General features: G+C 53.7%; 1 protein-coding gene across 1 annotated transcript in view; it reads left to right on the forward strand.

Annotated features, from left to right (window-relative positions):
- The window catches only part of LOC137355995 (protein sel-1 homolog 1-like), a 20,417-nt gene extending 14,456 nt beyond the window's left edge, over nucleotides 1-5,961 (forward strand). The window contains exons 3-8 of the mRNA XM_068021695.1: nucleotides 136-284; nucleotides 445-610; nucleotides 956-1,030; nucleotides 2,222-2,394; nucleotides 2,751-2,879; nucleotides 4,067-5,961. Coding sequence (XP_067877796.1) covers nucleotides 136-284; nucleotides 445-610; nucleotides 956-1,030; nucleotides 2,222-2,394; nucleotides 2,751-2,879; nucleotides 4,067-4,189 — 815 coding nt within the window. The 3' untranslated portion in view covers nucleotides 4,190-5,961. The remainder of the gene's footprint in view (nucleotides 1-135; nucleotides 285-444; nucleotides 611-955; nucleotides 1,031-2,221; nucleotides 2,395-2,750; nucleotides 2,880-4,066) is intronic.
- Nucleotides 5,962-18,173: the final 12,212 nt, after the last annotated feature.

Here is an 18,173-nt window from a genome sequence, read left to right on the forward strand (position 1 = left end):
CGAGGGGCACTGAGGCCTATGATGCCCCCTCCGTGCCCCAATTTGGGGTTGAGCCTCTCAGTGCGGGTGGGGCCTGTGCTCCTGGGTTCCCCCACCCCGTTCTCCGGATTAACCCTCGAACGTGTCGTCCCACAGCTGGTCTCGGCGTCCGGAAGGATTACAAGATGGCGGTTAAATATTTCAACCTGGCTCTGCAGGGTGGGCACATCCTGGCCGCCTACAACCTGGCACAGATGCACGGGACCGGCACGGGCATGATGAGGTCCTGCCACACTGCTGTTGAGGTAAGGGGAATGCTGGGGGTGGGGGGGCCGGTGGGAGGGGGCCCGCGGGAATCCAGCACAAGACCCATCTACCCACCACCTCCTCGCCCGATCCCTCTGACCCTTCTGGCAGCCCCTGTTAACTTGCTGCTCACAGCCTCTCCTCTCTTGCCTCCCTCAGCTGTTTAAGAGCGTGTGCGAGCGAAGCCGCTGGTCGGAGCAGCTGACGAAGGCCTACAGCACCTACCGGCGAGGGGACATAGACAGGGCCCTGGTCCTGTACCTGCTTCTGGCTGAGCAGGGCTACGAGGTGGCACAAAGCAATGTGGCCTTCATCCTGGACAGCAGTGAGTGCTGGGGAGGGGCGGGGCGGGGGGCTTGGTGGGGAGGGCAGCAGGGGCTAAGACGAGCTTCACGATGGGATTTTTCCAGCCCTGTTGCCACCCCCTCTCCCTCCCCCACCTCTCTCGTCACATCTCTCCATCTCCCTCTTCGCCCTCTCTCCCCCTGCCCTTCACCCTTCACGCTCTCTCTCTCTCTCTCCCCTCCCCTCCCTCTGTACTCATTCTGAATAAGCCTGGTATGAGTAAAGTATCAGATCTCGCTGGCGATGCCCGCTGGGCGCCAACTCCTTGTATGTGGGGGGGGGGAAAGTGTTCAAATCTTTCTCAGCCATATTTTGTCCTTTCCAGAGGAATCCCGTCTGATCAATAGTGAAGAAATCTACTCGCGGGCCCTGCTGCACTGGAACCGTGCCGCCACTCAGGGTAAGTAGCCGGGAATGTTCTGGAGAATGGCGTGGTAACCATGGCTTAATCCAGACACTTGTTGGCATTGAGGAACGTTGAGGGATTTCGTGATGAGAATCTTAGGTCAGAAGTTGGCCGCGATTCCAAAATGGCCGCCTAGAGAGACAGGTGCATGCTGGGATAGTGTCGCCCCTTTGGCCTTGCACCATCCCCTTAAAACAAAATTACTCGATCTCACCCAATGACCAGTCCAAATGGTAGTTACTCCATTGCCACAACTAATTGCACGGCATGGCCACACTTCAGGACGGATGTCAAGGCCTTGGAGATGAGATTTCCCAGAATGGGACCAGGGATGAGGGACTTCAGTTAATGTGGAGAGACTGGGAGAAGCTGGGATTGTTCTCCTTAGAGCAGAGAAGGTGAAGGGGAGATTTAATCGAGGCGTTCAGAATCATGAGGAGTTTTGATAGAGTAAATAATTGTTTCCAGTGGCAGGAGGGTCGGTAACCGTAGAAACGGGAGTAGGCCGCTTAGCTCCTTTGAGCCTTTTACCTCCGTTCGTGGCTGATCTGTGTACGATGGGATAGTTTAGCCCCCTGGCCTTGGCGACGCGATCGAGAAAGCACATCGATGACATCGATTTTTCTTTCTCTCCTTTTTAAAAGCGCTACCTTCACTTTAAATAATTTCCCCACCAATTGCTCAGGAAAGGGACGAGTAGTTATTATTGATCTGCGGCAGTGTGGAAATTCTGGAATGTGCTCAGGGTGTGTGGGGAGTTTTTCATTTAAAGGGCTTTATCCTGCTGTTGGAGGGATGCGGGAGTGATGGGGTAGGGACTGGCGGACTCGGTCTTGCCTGCAGGAATTGTCGTGAGAGTCGGGGCTTATGTTCTGCGGTGACTGGCTAAGAGGCGACTCTGCAGTTTAATTGATTTATTGTGCTGAGCTGTTGGCGCTGCTCTCTGGACATTCCCTGGGGTCTTGGAGGGGGTGTTCCTGAGTGAAAGCCGGAGTCTGGTCCGGCTACTGGATCTGGGAGCTCGGGGGGCGAAGGAGGGAGGTTCCCCTGTTTAGGAAAGGAAGTGGCTGGGCCTCTGGAGATGGGGTCTCTCCAAAACAGCTCGCTGTCTCCCAGTTCCCCCAGGCGGACGTCCCTCGGCCCACCCCAGTTCCCCCGGTGACGACGCTCCTCTTTATTTCTCAGGCTACACAGTGGCCCGGGTGAAGCTCGGCGATTATCATTACTACGGTTACGGGACGGACGTGGACTACGAGGCGGCGGTCATTCACTATCGCCTGGCCTCCGAGCAGCAGCACAACGCCCAGGCGATGTTCAACCTGGGCTACATGCATGAGCAAGGCCTGGGCATAAAGAGGGTAAGTGAAACCCGTTGAGGAGAAAGAGCCGACTTGCATTTCCTTAGCGCCTTTCACCACCTCAGCGCATCGCAAAAAAAACGCCTCACAGCCCAACGCTGGGGCTGGGAGGGGCCAGCACCATCATTAACCTCATCGACGTTTGCCGCCGCCCGACATCCAGTGAATCCTGGTTGGGAATGTGCTGCCCCCCGCAGTCGAATACCTCGACTGGTTTGGAGGTCTGCGTTAAGACCAAGCTCGCAGGGCTGAGTTCCTGGAGGGTGGACCTGTCGCCTCGCAGCAGCGGGAAGGAGGAGTCCCTCGTTTCCTCGACCCCCCCCCCCTCATCTTTCCTCCGTTTCTGTTCCTCGCAGGACATCCACCTCGCCAAACGTTTCTACGACATGGCGGCCGAGGCCAGCACAGACGCCCACATCCCCGTCTTCTTGGCCCTCGGCAAGCTGGCTGTGCTCTACGTGACCGAGTATGTGCAACAGTGGGATGTAGGTATCGCGGGGCATCGTGTGGTGGTGGGGTGAGGGGGGGTGGGGGCACGGGCCTTAATGGGCTCCCTTTAGGTTGTGCCTGCTTTCACAGTGGGGTCGGGAGGGGGTTGAGAATCCTCGGATGGGTACGGACTCCATCTTTTCCCGAGCTGGAGAGCAGCCCCTCCTCCTGGGCACTCTGCGAACTGCCCACAGTGGAGCAGACTCGATGGGCTGAACGGCCTCCCCCTGAGCCGCTCCCTTCAGAGAGGAGGGGAAGCTGTCAACCCGCAGGAGTGGAGGGAGCACGGAGGCGAGGGACGTGGATGGGTGTGGGGGGGGGGGGTATGAGGCGCTGCGGCCTTCGTGCAGGGACCTCCGGGACGGCAGGGTGAGTGTTGTATTGAGTGCCCACGGGCTGTGAGAGGAGATTAAATAGGTGGGTGGTGGGGACAAGTAACAGCAAAGCTCTCCCATACTCGTTGTTGACTCTCGGGTGTCACTGTTTCTCTCTGTCTGTATGTCTGCGCGTCCCTGTGTGTGTGTGTGTGTGTCTGTCTCTGTGTGCACCTCTGTCTCTCTCTGTCTCTGTCTCTCTCTCCCTTTCTTTCTGTCTCTCTCCCCTCCTCTCTCTCTCCCCTCCTCTCTCTCTCCCCTCCTCTCTCTCTCCCCTCCTCTCTCTCTCCCCTCCTCTCTCTCTCCCCTCCTCTCTCTCTCCCCTCCTCTCTCTCTCCCCTCTTCTCTCTCTCCCCTCCTCTCTCTCTCCCCTCCTCTCTCTCTCCCCTCCTCTCTCTCTCCCCTCCTCTCTCTCTCCCCTCCTCTCTCTCTCCCCTCCTCTCTCTCTCCCCTCCTCTCTCTCTCCCCTCCTCTCTCTCTCCCCTCCTCTCTCTCTCCCCTCCTCTCTCTCTCCCTCTCTCTCTCCACCCCCCCTCTCTCCACCCCCCCCTCTCTCCACCCCCCCTCTGTCCCTCTCTCCCTCTGTCCCTCTCTCCCTCTGTCTCTCTCTCCCTCTGTCTCTCTCTCTCCCTCTGTCTCTCTCTCTCCCTCTGTCTCTCTCTCTCCCTCTGTCTCTCTCTCTCCCTGTCTCTCTCTCTCTCCCTGTCTCCCTCTCTCTCCCTGTCTCCCTCTCTCTCTCTGTGTCTCTGTGTGTGTGTGTGTGTATCTCTGTGCACGTGTCTCTGTGTGACTTTGTGTCCATTTTCCAGTGCGCTGACCTGTGGAAACTCCTGGATTTGGACCAGCTCCTGGGGCCTGAGTGGGACCTGTACGTTATGACCATGCTGGCCTTGTTCCTGGGAACAGTCATCGCCTTCCGGCAGAGGCCGTGAAATGGTTCCCCCATGCTTTTGCCGGAGAGTCGGAACGCCGGCCGGACTTTGGGGAAGCGACCGGGATCCTCTTGGGCTTTTCTCTGTGGAATCTCTCTCCCTGTCTCGGGGTGCCTTTCGAACAGTAATTCAGAATCGATGGTGCAGAGAGGGAGACGGGATCGAGCTGGATGTGAATTGCACTGGGACGGCGGAGTGGGGAGTGGGGGGTGGGGGGGTGGGGGGAACAGTCCTGAGACTGAGGCAGCATGGAGTGACATTGTTGCTGAAGAGCTCATACCAGACTGAATTTTCCAATCTCCGCCTTGGTCAATGATGGGCCTTTAGTCCACAGTTCCGGGCGGCAGGAAGTTAACAAATGGGATTCACGCCGAGCGAGCGCTCGCTCCCCACTACCGATGGGCTCAGTCATGTCCTCTTCTCCCCGCATCCTCCTTCCCGTCCCTCTCTGGCACTTCAGTGTGAGTGCTTTCCTCCGAGACTCTCCCTCTGCGACCGGTGTCCCCTTTAACTCCCGGGTGCCCAGAATGCAAGATCAGCTCCTGGGAGTCTGCCCACTGCACCCCTCTCCCCGTCTTAGATGCTCCGTTACTGAATTTAACTGCACAGCACTGAATTACTTCCAAAGCAGCACAAACCACTCGGACACTGAGAGAGCTGGGGGCGGGGGGGGGGTGGGGATCCGCACTATTGTGATAGGTGGCACTCTGTCATTGGGACAGTGTAGAGGGAGCTTTACTCTGTATCTAACCCCCGTACTGTACCTGTCCTGGGAGTGTTTGATGGGGACAGTGTAGAGGGAGCTTTACTCTGTATCTAACCCCCGTGCTGTACCTGTCCTGGGAGTGTTTGATGGGGCCAGTGTAGAGGGAGCTTTACTCTGTATCTAACCCCCGTGCTGTACCTGTCCTGGGAGTGTTTGATGGGGACAGTGTAGAGGGAGCTTTACTCTGTATCTAACCCCGTACTGTACCTGTCCTGGGAGTGTTTGATGGGGGACAGTGTAGAGGGAGCTTTACTCTGTATCTAACCCCGTACTGTACCTGTCCTGGGAGTGTTTGATGAGGACAGTGTAGAGGGAGCTTTACTCTGTATCTAACCCCCGTGCTGTACCTGTCCTGGGAGTGTTTGATGGGGGACAGTGTAGAGGGAGCTTTACTCTGTATCTAACCCCCGTACTGTACCTGTCCTGGGAGTGTTTGATGAGGACAGTGTAGAGGGAGCTTTACTCTGTATCTAACCCCCGTGCTGTACCTGTCCTGGGAGTGTTTGATGGGGGACAGTGTAGAGGGAGCTTTACTGTGTATCTAACCCCCGTGCTGTACCTGTCCTGGGAGTGTTCGATGGGGACAGTGTAGAGGGAGCTTTACTGTGTATCTAACCCCCGTGCTGTACCTGTCCTGGGAGTGTTCGATGGGGACAGTGTAGAGGGAGCTTTACTCTGTATCTAACCCCGTACTGTACCTGTCCTGGGAGTGTTTGATGGGGACAGTGTAGAGGGAGCTTTACTCTATATCTAACCCCATGGTCTGGGATTGCCCTCACTGAGGAGCACGAATGTTGCCCAGTAACCCCATGTCTGTTGTTTGAGTCACAGACACTGGATAATCTCTCTGTGGTGTTGTGAGATCAGTGAGTATCTGATACCAGCACAGTGATGTGAAGGAGTGTAGATACTTGATGATGTGATGTCTGTGGCCTGCTTCATTACCTTTTGATTGCAGAAGAATATTTAATTTTTATTAACTTTGAAAATTAAAGACTTAAGTTTTGCCGTTGACGGAATGGGCGTTGTTAGTTGTTACCATTGGCAACCGCGCCGGGGGACTGCCCCTCCCCCCCCCCCCCCCCCCCCCGCCTCCTGCTGAGACGCTGGCGAGGGGTGTCGGCGGACTATTCGGCCACAGCAGCCGCACAGACCTGCCTGCCCGAGTTCCAGCCCTCATGATGGCGAGCAGCGCGGGCGCCGAGGTAAACATTCGCGAGGGGCACGGTCTCATCACGTCCGACAAGCTTGCTTTGGCGTTCAAGGGTGAAGAATGAAGATGGTCGCCATTGGTCCCAGGGTCGCGGCAGGTTGGTCAGGCCAGTGTTGACCCTTTTGTGCACAGTCCAGTTTGCCCCATCACCCCTCTATCTTTAAACTCTCACACGTTTTCAAATCCCTCGCCTCGACTCTCCCTATCTCTGTAACCTCCTCCAGCCCCTACAACCCTCTGAGATCTCTTCACTCCCCTGATTCCCATCGCTGCACCATTGGCGGCTGTGTCTTCGGCTGCCTGGGGGCCCTAAGCTCTGGAATTCCCTCCCTAAAACTCTCCGCCTCCCCCTCTCCTCCTTTAAGACGCTCCTTAAAAACTGACCTCTTTGACCGAGCTTTCAGTCACCTGTCACTAATATCTCCTTATGTGGCTCGGGGTCAAATTCTGTCTGATTGACGCTCCTGGGAAGGGACTTGTGATGTTGTACTATGTTAAGGTGCTATAACAATGCAGGTTGTTTGGACTGAGGGGTGGGAAAGCTTTGGAACTTGTCCTCCGGCAAGAAGCCAACATGTCAGGAGAGAGACAATTTGAGGCCAGGGGGGGAAAAAAAACCCCCTGCGGAGCTGCCTTTGTCAGAGCAGCTGAACTGGTCACCAGTTAGACCGTCGAAGGCACTCTGAAAGGCTGACCCACTTTCCTGTGTCCCCCCCCCGAGCCATCGTGTAGGGGGTGGGGGGGGAAAGGAGGCGATGGGGAGCTGGATCTGCTCCTCATTCAGACTGGGCTAGGAACACGATGCCAAAAAAAAATTCAGTCGAGGTTCATAAAAACTTCCAGCTCTGATCGTTGAAGTGACAGGGGCTCTATTTATTATTCAGGAGAGGAATGTTTCAGCGCGCTGCTCTGCTCTGGCTGTGGCTTCGCGGAGACTGCAGGGTAGGTAACCTTCCTGCGCCGGTCGCCATCGTTCGCTTGCCTTGGTGGCCTCAACATGCCCGTGTCTCCTTAGGGAAAGAATTCCCTTTATCCCTGCCTTCTGCAGGGCACCTCACCTGTCTGGTTTGGCCGGTTAACTTTCCCATCGAGTGTCTCTCGATGACGACATTAATTTTCATCTTCCTTTCAGCAACAGAGGGAAACGAGAGCAACACAGGCACGTCCCGACATGCAAGCCTGCAAAAAAAAATGTAGTTCCGCGGGAGACCGGGAGGAGCTGGGATTGTTCTCCTCAGAGCAGAGAAGGTTAAGGGGAAATTTAATCGAGGCGTTCACAATCCGGAAGGGTTTTGATGGAGTCAATAAGGAGAAACTGTTTCCAGCGGCAGGAGGGTCGGTAACCAGGGGGGGGGACACAGATTGAAGATAATCGGTAAAAGAACCAGAGGGGGGAGATGAGGAGAATTTTTTTTTAGGCAGCGAGTTGTTGTGATCTGGAACGCACTGCCTGAAAGGGCGGTGGAAGCAGATTCAAGAGTAACTTTCAAAAGGGAATTGGGTAAATTCTTGAAGGGGAAATTTGCAGGGCTGTGGGGAAAGAGCAGGGGGTGGGGGGTGGGGGGGGGTGGGGTGGGGAGTGGGACGAATTGGATAAATCTCTAAAAGAGCCGGAACACAGTGTCCATGTATATCAGTTCTGACCCCCAAGAAGAGAGGCAAACCTGGAACGAAGGCACATCAGTGTGTTTTCCCTCTGGATTGAGCTATACCAGCACTCTCCGGGCCAGGCTCCCACCTTACAGCCTCCATAAACTTCAACTCATCCAAAATTCCGCTGCCCCCGTGTCCTAACTCACACTGAGTCCCATTCGCCCATCACCTCCTAACTAGGGAAGTAGAGAAGATTTAAAACTGAATAGAGGGGGCAAGGGATCAAATTTGGGATGATACGGTAAATCAAGGAGTAGAGACAAGGCAAGAGAGAAAGGTATTAATGTGGGAAATGATAGTGACAGGAAGGGACAGAGCGTACAAATCTAAGAGTAAATTAACATAAGGCTAGAGGTTACAAAAATAATAAAAGGACAAAACTAAAGGCTCTGTATCTGAATGCACTTAGCATTCGAAACAAAATAGATGAACTGAGAGTGCAAGTAGAAATAAATAAGTACGATCTGATAGGCATTCCAGAAACATGGCTGTAGGATGACACAATTGGGATCCGAATATTGAAGGGTACATGACATTTAGGAAGGACAGGAAGCTAGGAAAAGGTGGAGGGGTAGCTCTGTTAATTAATGATGGTATGAGCACAATAGAGAGGGTGACCTAAGTTCAGGAAACCAGGATGTAGAAGCAGTTTGGGTAGAGATGAGGAAACCATAAAGCACTTGTGGGTGTGGTGTACAGGCCACCTAACATAAACCACACTGTAGGACGGGGTGTAAAGGAAGAAATAATGGCAGCTTGTCAGAAAGGTACAGCGATAATTATGGGGGATTTTAATCTACATATAGACTGGAAAAATCAGATGGGCAGAGGTAGCCTAGATGGGGAGAACGTTGAATGTTTTCGGGATAATTTCTTGGAACAGTACGTTCTGGAGCCAACCAGAGAGCAGGCTATACTAGACCTGGTATTGTGCAACGAGATAGGATTAATTAATGACCTCATAGTTAAGACGCCCCTAGGTAGCAGCGATCATAATATGATGGAATTTGACATTCAGTTTGAGAGAGAGAGGAGTGGGTCCAAGACTAGTATTTTAAACTTAAGTAAGGGCAATTATGAGGGTATGATAACAGAGCTAGCTAGTGAATGGGCAAATCAGGTTAAGGGATAGGTCAATAGAGATGCAGTGGACATTTAAGATATTTATTAAGATATTTCCGAATACACACAATAGATACATTTCAATCAGAAAGAAAAATTCCAAGGGTGGGACCCGCCATCCGTGGTTAACTGAAACAGTTAAAGATAGTATCAAACTTAACGAAAAAGCCTATAATTGTGCAAAAATGGGAGGCAGGTCAGAAGATAGGACAGGATATAGAAAAACAGCAAAGAATGACTAATAGATTGATAAGGAAGGTAAAATTAAGAGTACGAGAGAAAGCCAGCTAGAAATATAAAGACTTTCTATAGATGTTTAAAGAAAAGAGTGAACAAAATGAGTGTTGGTCCTATAGAAAGTGAGTCTGGGGAATTAATAATGGATAATAAGGAGATGGCAGATGAATTGAACAGATATTTTGCATCGGTCTTCACTATTGAGGATACAAGTAACATCCCAGTATTAGCTGTAAGTCAGGAAATGGAAGGGAGGGAGGAACTCAAGAAAATTACAATCACCGGGGAAGTGGTACTGAACAAATTATTGGAGCTGTGGGCTGACAAGTCCCCGGGTCCTGATGGACTTCATCCTAGGCTGTTAAAAGAAGTGGCTAGTGAGATAGTTGATGCGTTAGCTTTAATTTTTCAAAATTCCCTAGATTCGGGAAGGTTCCATTAGATTGGAAAATTGTGAATGTAACTCCTTTATTCAAAAAGGGAGGGAGACAGAAAGCAGGAAACTACAGCCAGTTAGCTTAACATCTGTCTTAGGGAAAATGTTAGAAACTATTATTAAAGATGTTATATCGGGGCACTTAGAAAAATTCAAGGTAATCAGGCAGAGTCAACATGGTTTTGTGAAAGGGAAATCATGTTTAACCAATTTATTGGAGTTCTTTGAGGGAGTTACATGTGCTGTGGATAAAGGGGAACCGGTGGATGTATTGTACTTAGATTTCCATAAGGCATTTGATAAGCTGCCACATCAAAGATTATTGCAGAAAATAAAAGCTCATGGTGTAGGGGGTAACACATTGGCATGGATAGAAGATTGGCTGGCTAACAGGAAACAGTATGTATAAATGGGTCATTTTCTGGTTGGCAAGATGTAACAAGTGGTTTGGAATATATAAACTACTTAGATGAAGGGACCAAAGGTGTGATTGCTAAATTTGCTGAATGCACAAAGATAGGTAGGAAAGTAACTTGTGAAGAGGACATAAGGGGGCCACAAAGGGATATAGATAGGTTAAGTGAGTGTGAAAAGATCTGGCAAATGGAGTATAATGTGGGAAATTGTCCACTTTGTCAGGAAGAATAAAAAAGCAGCATATTATCTAAATGGTGAGAGACTGCGGAACTCTGAGATGCAGAGGGATCTGGGTGTCCGAGTGCATGAATCGTGAAAGGTTAGTATGCAGGTACAAGCACTTAATTAGGAAAGCTAATAGAATGTTATCGTTTATTGCGAGGGGAATTGAATACAAAAGTAGGGAGGTTATGCTTCAGTTATACAGGGCATTGGTGAGACCACATCTGGAGTACTGTGTACAGTATTGGTGAGACCACATCTGGAGTACTGTGTACAGTATTGGTGAGACCACATCTGGAGTACTGTGTACAGTATTGGTCTTATTTAAGGAAGGATGTAAATGCGTTGGAAGCAGTTCAGAGAAGGTTTACGAGACTAATAACTGGAATGGGTGGGTTGTCTTATGAGGAAAGATTGGACAGGTTAGGCTTGTATCCACTGGAGTTTAGAAGAGTAAGAGGCGACTTGATTGAAACATATACGATCCTGAGGGGTCTTGACAGGGTGGATATGGAAAGGATGTTTCCCCTTGTGGGAGAATCTAGAACTAGTGGTCACTGTTTAAAAATAAGGGGTCGCCCGTTTAAGACAGAGATGAGGAGAAATTTTTTCTTTCAGATGGTCATGAGTCTTTGGAACTCTCTTCCTCAAAAGGTGGTGGAAGCAGGGTCTTTGAATATTTTTAAGGTAGAAGTAGATAGATTCTTGGTAAGCAAGGGGATGGAAGGTTATCGGGGGTAGGTGGAAATGTGGAGTAATCAGTTCAGCCATGAACTTATTGAATGGTGGAGCAGGCTCGAAGGGCCGAGTGGCCTACTCCTGCTCCTGGTTTGTATGTTCCTTCGCCCGCTGCCCCGTCAAACACTCCCAGGACAAGTACAGCATGGAGTTGGCTGTTGCTTGATTGGAGGTGCTGAGTGCTGATTGAACAACGAGCCTCAGCAGACAGTGTTGGTGGCAGTAGGAGGTTGCAGAGGTGGAGAGAGGAGCTACACTGAGCAGAGGGACGGCAGTTACAACTAAGCAGAGGGAAAGCTTGATCAACAATCACCTTTACAGTGAAGAAAGAGACTCTATTTTTGGAAACAAGGCTTTATTTGGAGGTGGGGGCTGAACACCAGAAGTTTGCTTTGGATTGTTGGGGGAGGAACAAGTGGCCGGAACAACAAGGGGTGGGGCTGCCAATTGAGCAGGAATCTGTGCTGCTGCAACAAGTACACAGGGAAGCTCCCTCCCCACCCCAATTGTCCAGCCTGGGTCAGCTGAAGCTGCCCGGCTAAAGAGACGGAAGGGGATAGATAGTGCCTGGGCAGCTTCAGCTGACCCAGGTGAAGACGCCTCCCCAGACCAGAAGACCGGAAGACCAAGTGTGCTGGCAAAGACTGTTTTAAATGCACCACCTTAGGAAAGCAAGTCATCCCTTACAGCCTGTCTTTCCCTCTCCTCTATACCCTTAGCCTCTCCCCAAACCTATTATTTTTTTTTCCCAGTATCTCCTGTGAACCTTTCATTCTGTTCGATTTACAATCCTGCAATTCGGGGTGGGTTTAGCTCTTGGACCCACGGCAATCCCTTCATCACCGGTGGCAGGGCCCTCTACTACTTACGCAGCTGCAGCCTCTGTGGCTGCCCATGTGGTCCCTTCACCTTTTAAATTAATAACATCCAGCCATGGGGTGAAGAGCTATGCCCAACCCAACATGTCCATTGAGGCCTGCATAAAGGCAATGGCTGAGATTGTCAGTCCCTTGGCCATTGTTGCAGCCTCGAAGATTTACGGGAAAGGCTGTGTTCTTCCTGAAGACTGAGCGGACAGTGTCCCTCTGGGGCCACTGCGCAGAGGATCAAACGTCCTGTCCTTCATTTCCAGTGAGCTCCTCCTCCCCCATCTACACCATCTGGGGGAGATGAGGTCAGGGAACACCCCAGTCCTCGGGAGAACAGCCTCCGGCATGTGTACTCCTTCGGCCGCCAGCTCTTTATGCAGCTAGTGCGGGAGAAGGGCTTGGAGGACCACTTCAATGTGAGGTTCCGGGGGTGACCTACCGCATCTTCTGGACTTCGGACGGGGCGCAGTGCCATGCCTGCAAGGGATGGGGCACATTCGTAAGAACTGCCCCAACCTCCCGGGCACCAACTCCACCTCGGCTCCCCAGGGTGGTGCCGCTGCAACCCCCTCTGTTCCCCTAACACCTGCAACAACCACCACACAGGCGGTTCCGGAGGCACGCCCCCTGGACGTAACAGGACAACCTGAGCCTGAGTTTAGCCCTAGGCCCAGTGCAGGGGAGCCCACTTGCCCTGCGGCTGAGCACGGGCCCAAGGAATCTGGGCAGGGGGATGCGGGGGCAGAAGCAGAGGCCTGTATTGAGAAGGAGGTCTCTGAGCCTCCGCACCCCTCCCGGAATAAGAGGCAGAGGCACCCCTCCTCTGAAGAGGGCCAGGAGTTGCAGGGTCCATGTCCTGGCGCGGGTCCTCGGGCTTCCCCCACCACGAACACCATTCCGAATGAGGAGGGAGAGGGCTCGTCTGTGGTGGAGGAGCCTGTGGACCCCATGGGAGAAGTCTCTCCTTTGACCAATGGGTCGGGTGTCCTGGATGGGGGTGAGACCTGTGAGTGTCAACCCTCCCAGCAGCCCAGGATGTACCCGACCCTGAGTCCAATTTGCATAATTCCCCATCTGCTGGGTCTTTGGGTGCTGTCGGAGTGGGAGATAGCCTCCTCTCTCCGCTTCTGGTCTCGGCTCCGACTGGATTTCTGGAGTCGGGAACTTCCATCTCCCCTGGGCCGCTCAATGGCCTGGGGATGGAGGTGGAGGGGGGTCCTGAACCGCTGGTGCCCATAGGCTCCAGTTCCAAAGAAGATCCCAGTGAGGACTCATCCGCTATCAATCCTGGGGCTGGGATCGTGACGGAGGCGGGACCAGCTGGCGCGGCCAGGACGTGTACCCCACAGTGGGTGTGTCTGACGCGAGCAGAGTTTTGTGAGAAGACCAGCTTGACAGTCAGCCCGGAGGACACCAAAGGATTGCGGAGCTGACTGGTGCCCTCCACCAGCTCTTGAGGGAGAAATCCGTGGGGCTGGATGGGTTGACCATGGAGTTCCTCAGGGTGTTCTGGGATGTCCTGGGGGCGATTACGTGCTGGTCCTGGGGGAAAGCCTGGCGACCGTGGGAGATGCCGCTCTTGTGGCCGAAGAGGGACGATCTCCACTTATTTAAGAACTGGCGTCCGGTCTCCCTCCTCAGCACGGATTATAAGATCTTTGCCCGGGCTATGTCTACCCGCCTGGGCTCCGTGCTGGCCCACATGATCCACCCCGACCAGTCCTACACGGTCCCGGGCCGGTCCATCCAGGACAACATCCACCTGGTCCGGGACCTGATCCATCTTTCCCAGAGGACTGGTCAGTCGGTTGCCTTTCCCTCGCTTAGGAGAAAGCGTTTGACAGGGTGGATCACGATTACCTTTTCGGGACTCTGCGCGCATTTTTATACGGCACCACAGAGTGTCTGATTAAAGTTAACGGGTCCTTAATGGCGCCCCTTTGCTTTGGGAGAGGAATGTGTCAGGGATGCCCCATGTCCGGCCAATTGTATACCATCTGCGTGGAGCCGTTCCTGTGCCTGCTTTGCAGGAGGTTGACGGGATTGGCTCTGCGCGAGCCGGCCATGCGGGTTGTCCTCTCGGCTTACGCCGACGACGTGCTCCTCGCAGTCACAGATCCTCTTGACTTGCGGAGGATGCGCGACTGCCAGCAGACCTTTTCTGCCGCGTCCTCCGCGAGGATCAATTGGGAGAAATGTACCGGACTCCTGGTGGGTTAGTGGCGGGTTGTCTCCCTGCCGGAGGAGATGACACCTCGTCGATTTCTTCTGGGGCAAGAGGAAACACTGGGTCTCTACCGCGGTCCTGAGTCTCCCGATCGAGGAGGGCGGTCAGTTGTTGGTGTGCGTCCGCACCCAGGCTGCGACTCTCCGCCATCGGACCCTGCAGAGATACCTGTACGTCGAGCGTCCTCCCAGATGGTGTGCGCTGGCGACGTATTTTTCCTGCCAGCGTCACTGCCTTCAAGACGACACGCAGCTCCCGGTGGAGTCCGTTAGCCGCGCCTCTCTGAGGGAGTTGCCTGTCTTTTACCGGGATCTATTCCGAGTCTGGAACACGGTCGCCTCCAGTCAGGGCGCTCCCCCGCCGGCAGAGGAGTGCGCCTCGGCTGTCCGGGCGGCCGACTCAGTGGACAGACTGACGGGCGGAGTAGCCGAAGCTGCTGGGATGTCCCTCACTGCGGGTGGCGAGGGGGCTCGGGAGCGCTCCGTGGGGTCAGCTCGGCCGGAACTGCTCATCGGACCCAGGCCCCGAAACCCTCCTCGGGAGTCGGTCCCGCACAACCCGGGCCGCCTCTCGGAAATGCCCTCCGTGCCATTCCAATCAGCGCGGAGAGGTTTCCTGTACGGGCTGCTCCTGCACACTCTCCACTTCCTCGCCCTTGTCTGCCGGCTGGACACGCCCTGGCGGTCCGCGTTGCCATCTGGCAGCGAGGGGAAACCCCGATGGAGGTCTCTCTACGCGGGAGTCTTCCCCCTTTACATCGGGGACCTGGAGTGGAGGGTGTTGCACAGGGCAGTCCCGTGCAGTAGACATTTAAGTAGGTTCATGGACTCCCAGGCCGCCTGTAATAAGTCTGTGTTCCACATTTATACGGAGTGTGCGAGGTTGCAGCCTCTCTTTGAGTATCTGAAGGGACTGCTCCTCAAGTTCTGGCTGCACTTCAGCCCCACGCTCCTGATCTTTGGGCACCCGGGGCGGAGGGGCGTGGGCCGGGAGGAGGATCTCCTCGTCGGTCTGCTCCTGGGCCTGGCCAAGGTGGCAACTCACAGGTCCTGGCTGCGGGCCGTCAGGGGGTCCGTCCTCCCCGATTGCCTGCCCCTCTTCCGCGGTTACGTTCGCGCCCGGGTGTCCCTGGAAATGGAGCATGCGGTGTCAGCCGGTACGCTTGAGGCCTTCCGCGACCGGTGGGCACCGCAGGGACTGGAGTGCATCGTCGACGCCGAGAATGGCATTTTAATTTGAGTTTTTTGTTTTATTTACCTGTCTTTAATGAAGTTATTTATTTGAAATGTATATAAAAGGGGTATAAAAACAAAAAAGGGGTTCGAAAGAAAAAAAAAAACGGGGGTTTAGTTACAGAGTAAATCTCCTTCTCCGCTGAGATGTGACAATTTAATTTCTGCAGCCAGAGGGCTCCGACAGGTAAATTTATCCTGGTCTCGGCCTCCCTCATTCTGCAGAGCACGGGTGTTTGTGCTTGACTGCTCCTCCCTACAGGGTCTCCCGAGCTTGCAAGCTCAATCTCTGGGAGATGTCTACATACAGAAGAACAGGCTATTTACTCACGCCTTTCTCACGGAGCTGAACCACTTGAAATAAAAGTAAGTCCATTTTATTCTCTCGTTTGCAATGATGCATGGGTGAAGCTGGGTGAGTGGAATTATTATTTAAAATGATCGCACCCCTCTCCACAATAATCCATATTTTCGATCCATTTTCTTCAAACTGAATATTTGAATGCTGTGCTGTCAAGACTAGGAAAAGAAAGATTAATCCCACTCTCCACCTCCCTCCCCGTACTCTTTAATATCCCACCCAATCTAATCCTACTCACTCCCGCTACCCTTTTAATATCCCACGCAGTCTTGTCCCACAGCCTAATCCCAGCGTCCCTGCGCGTTTTTAGATGTCTCTGGAGGCAGGGTTCGGCTCGGCGACGAAGCCTCCCGCAGTCGAATAGCAGGCCGGCCAACTGAGGCTCATACGTGGAGAGTGAGCGCCTGGGCGAGGCGCTGGTGGGGAACGCGTCCCCCCTGGTGAGGAGTGGATGGGGAGGGGTGTTCGGGAGCTGAAGGAACATTGCACCTCTTCGAAGTCAGGAACTGCTTCAATAACAGGCGGTAAATACAAAGAGAAAACATAAAGTCTCTCGGACTGGGCCGAGTGCCAGATTTGGGTCCATACAGCGTTAAAGCAAGTTGTGTCCTGCCTTCTGGAGGATGTTTACGGTTGTTGTCGATTTTTCGCCCCACCCCTTTCTACTCTCCCCCGCCCCACCTCATTGCCACTACCTCCAGGAGCCTCATGTACTGAATCCAAGACAGCAGCAGTCCCTCTACACTGTCCCCATGAATATGCCTCCGTGCCCTCGCCGAGCTCCCTGTTGTTCCCTTGTGACTGCCCCGTGCCTGCTGTGTGTGTGTTAACAAGGGTTGGCTTGTGTCTCTTGCCCAGGTGTACCTTCCATGGACCCTCAGGAGAGGGGTGTCTCTCACCCTGTCCGCTTGGGGTACAAGGTCGACCTAGGATGGGATGGGGAGCCACGTTGAGGTGGGGGAGACACCTCCTCACCAGCCCCTCCCCTGCCCACAACACCCCGGGGGTGGTGGGAGGTGGAGTAAAGGCAGGTATTCTCTGAGAGGAGCACTCGGTGAATATTTTGTGCATTATTGATGTCCCTGTGAACAGAGCTGTGGTGAATAATGAATCTGCTCGTCAGAGCTGACACAATGCATCGCCCTGCAGTGCCTGCGGGTTCTGGTGTCCTCGGGCGGTATCTCACTGAGGCAACGGGACAGGGAGGGTCGTTACTGCTGTCTGCACAGAATCTGAGGGTCAACGGTCAATGTCTGACCCCCCCGCCTCCTCCTGCCACCACCCAGCAGAGAGACAGGAAGGTTAACATCTCACTCTAGAGAGACGAGGCCAGTCCATTACAAACCTTCAAGGACATTGACTGAGCTGAATTCCTTCCATGATTGCAGAGGTGAAAGAGAGTGAGCGTCTCTTGAGTTTCAAAACTGCCGCCGGGACATTCGACCGAGGAGGGCATCCCCGCTCAGCTCGGTAAACACTTGGGGATCCTCTCAAACGAGGGAGCTGGCAGCTACCTGGGGCAGAGCGACTGGTCACGGCGGAAAGGCAGACCTGCATTTCTGTAACGCCGCACTCCACCTCACGACGACGCCCCAAAGCGCTTTACAGCCAATGAAATACTTTGTTTTTTGAAAGTGCAGTCACTGTTGGGGTGTAGGAAACGCGGCAGCCCATCTGTGCACAGCAAGATCCCACGCACATCCACGTGATAATGACCCAGATTAAACTTTTTTTTTACTGATGTTGGTTGAGGGATAAATATTGTCCCCAGGACACCGGGGAGAACTCTCCTGCTCTTCTTCCAATAGTGGCCGTGGGATCTTTTACACCCACCCGAGAGGGCAGACGGGGGCCTCGGTTTCATGTCTCATCTGAAAGACGGCACCTCCGACAGTGCAGCACTTCCTCAGTACTGACCCTCCGACAGTGCAGCACTCCCTCAGTACTGACCCTCCGACAGTGCGGCGCTCCGTCAGTACTGACCCTCCGACAGCGTGGCGCTCCGTCAGTACTGACCCTCCGACAGTGCGGCGCTCCGTCAGTACTGACCCTCCGACAGAGTGGCACTCCTTCCGTACCGAGACTGGGAGTGCAGGCCTGCATTATGGGGGCAGAAATGTCTGGAGTGGGACTCGATCGCACAGCCTACTGATTCAGAGAGAGAGAGAGAGACTGGCACACGCCCGAACGAGAGAGCTCAGTGTGCGGCCCGCCCCAGGGAGCCGGAGCTCGTGACTGGGGGAAGGGGAGACGCTTTGACCCCTCTACATGGGGTGGGCTAGCACAGCCCTCAAATCCAGCCCCAGAATCAGCAGCTGCCTTACACACTGCCCTGCTCTCTCCCCCCCCCCCCCCCCCCCCACCCACACACACACATACTCAGTGACATTGCCAAATTCTGAAGTCAGCCTTCAAAGGGAGTGTTTTAGGCTGCTCATTTAATTAATATTGAAGGGAAGACTTGAAAAGGCTCGAGGCTACAGGAGGCAAG

Source organism: Heterodontus francisci, chromosome 44 (genome assembly GCF_036365525.1).
Source record: "Heterodontus francisci isolate sHetFra1 chromosome 44, sHetFra1.hap1, whole genome shotgun sequence".
NCBI classification, from domain to species: domain Eukaryota; kingdom Metazoa; phylum Chordata; class Chondrichthyes; order Heterodontiformes; family Heterodontidae; genus Heterodontus; species Heterodontus francisci.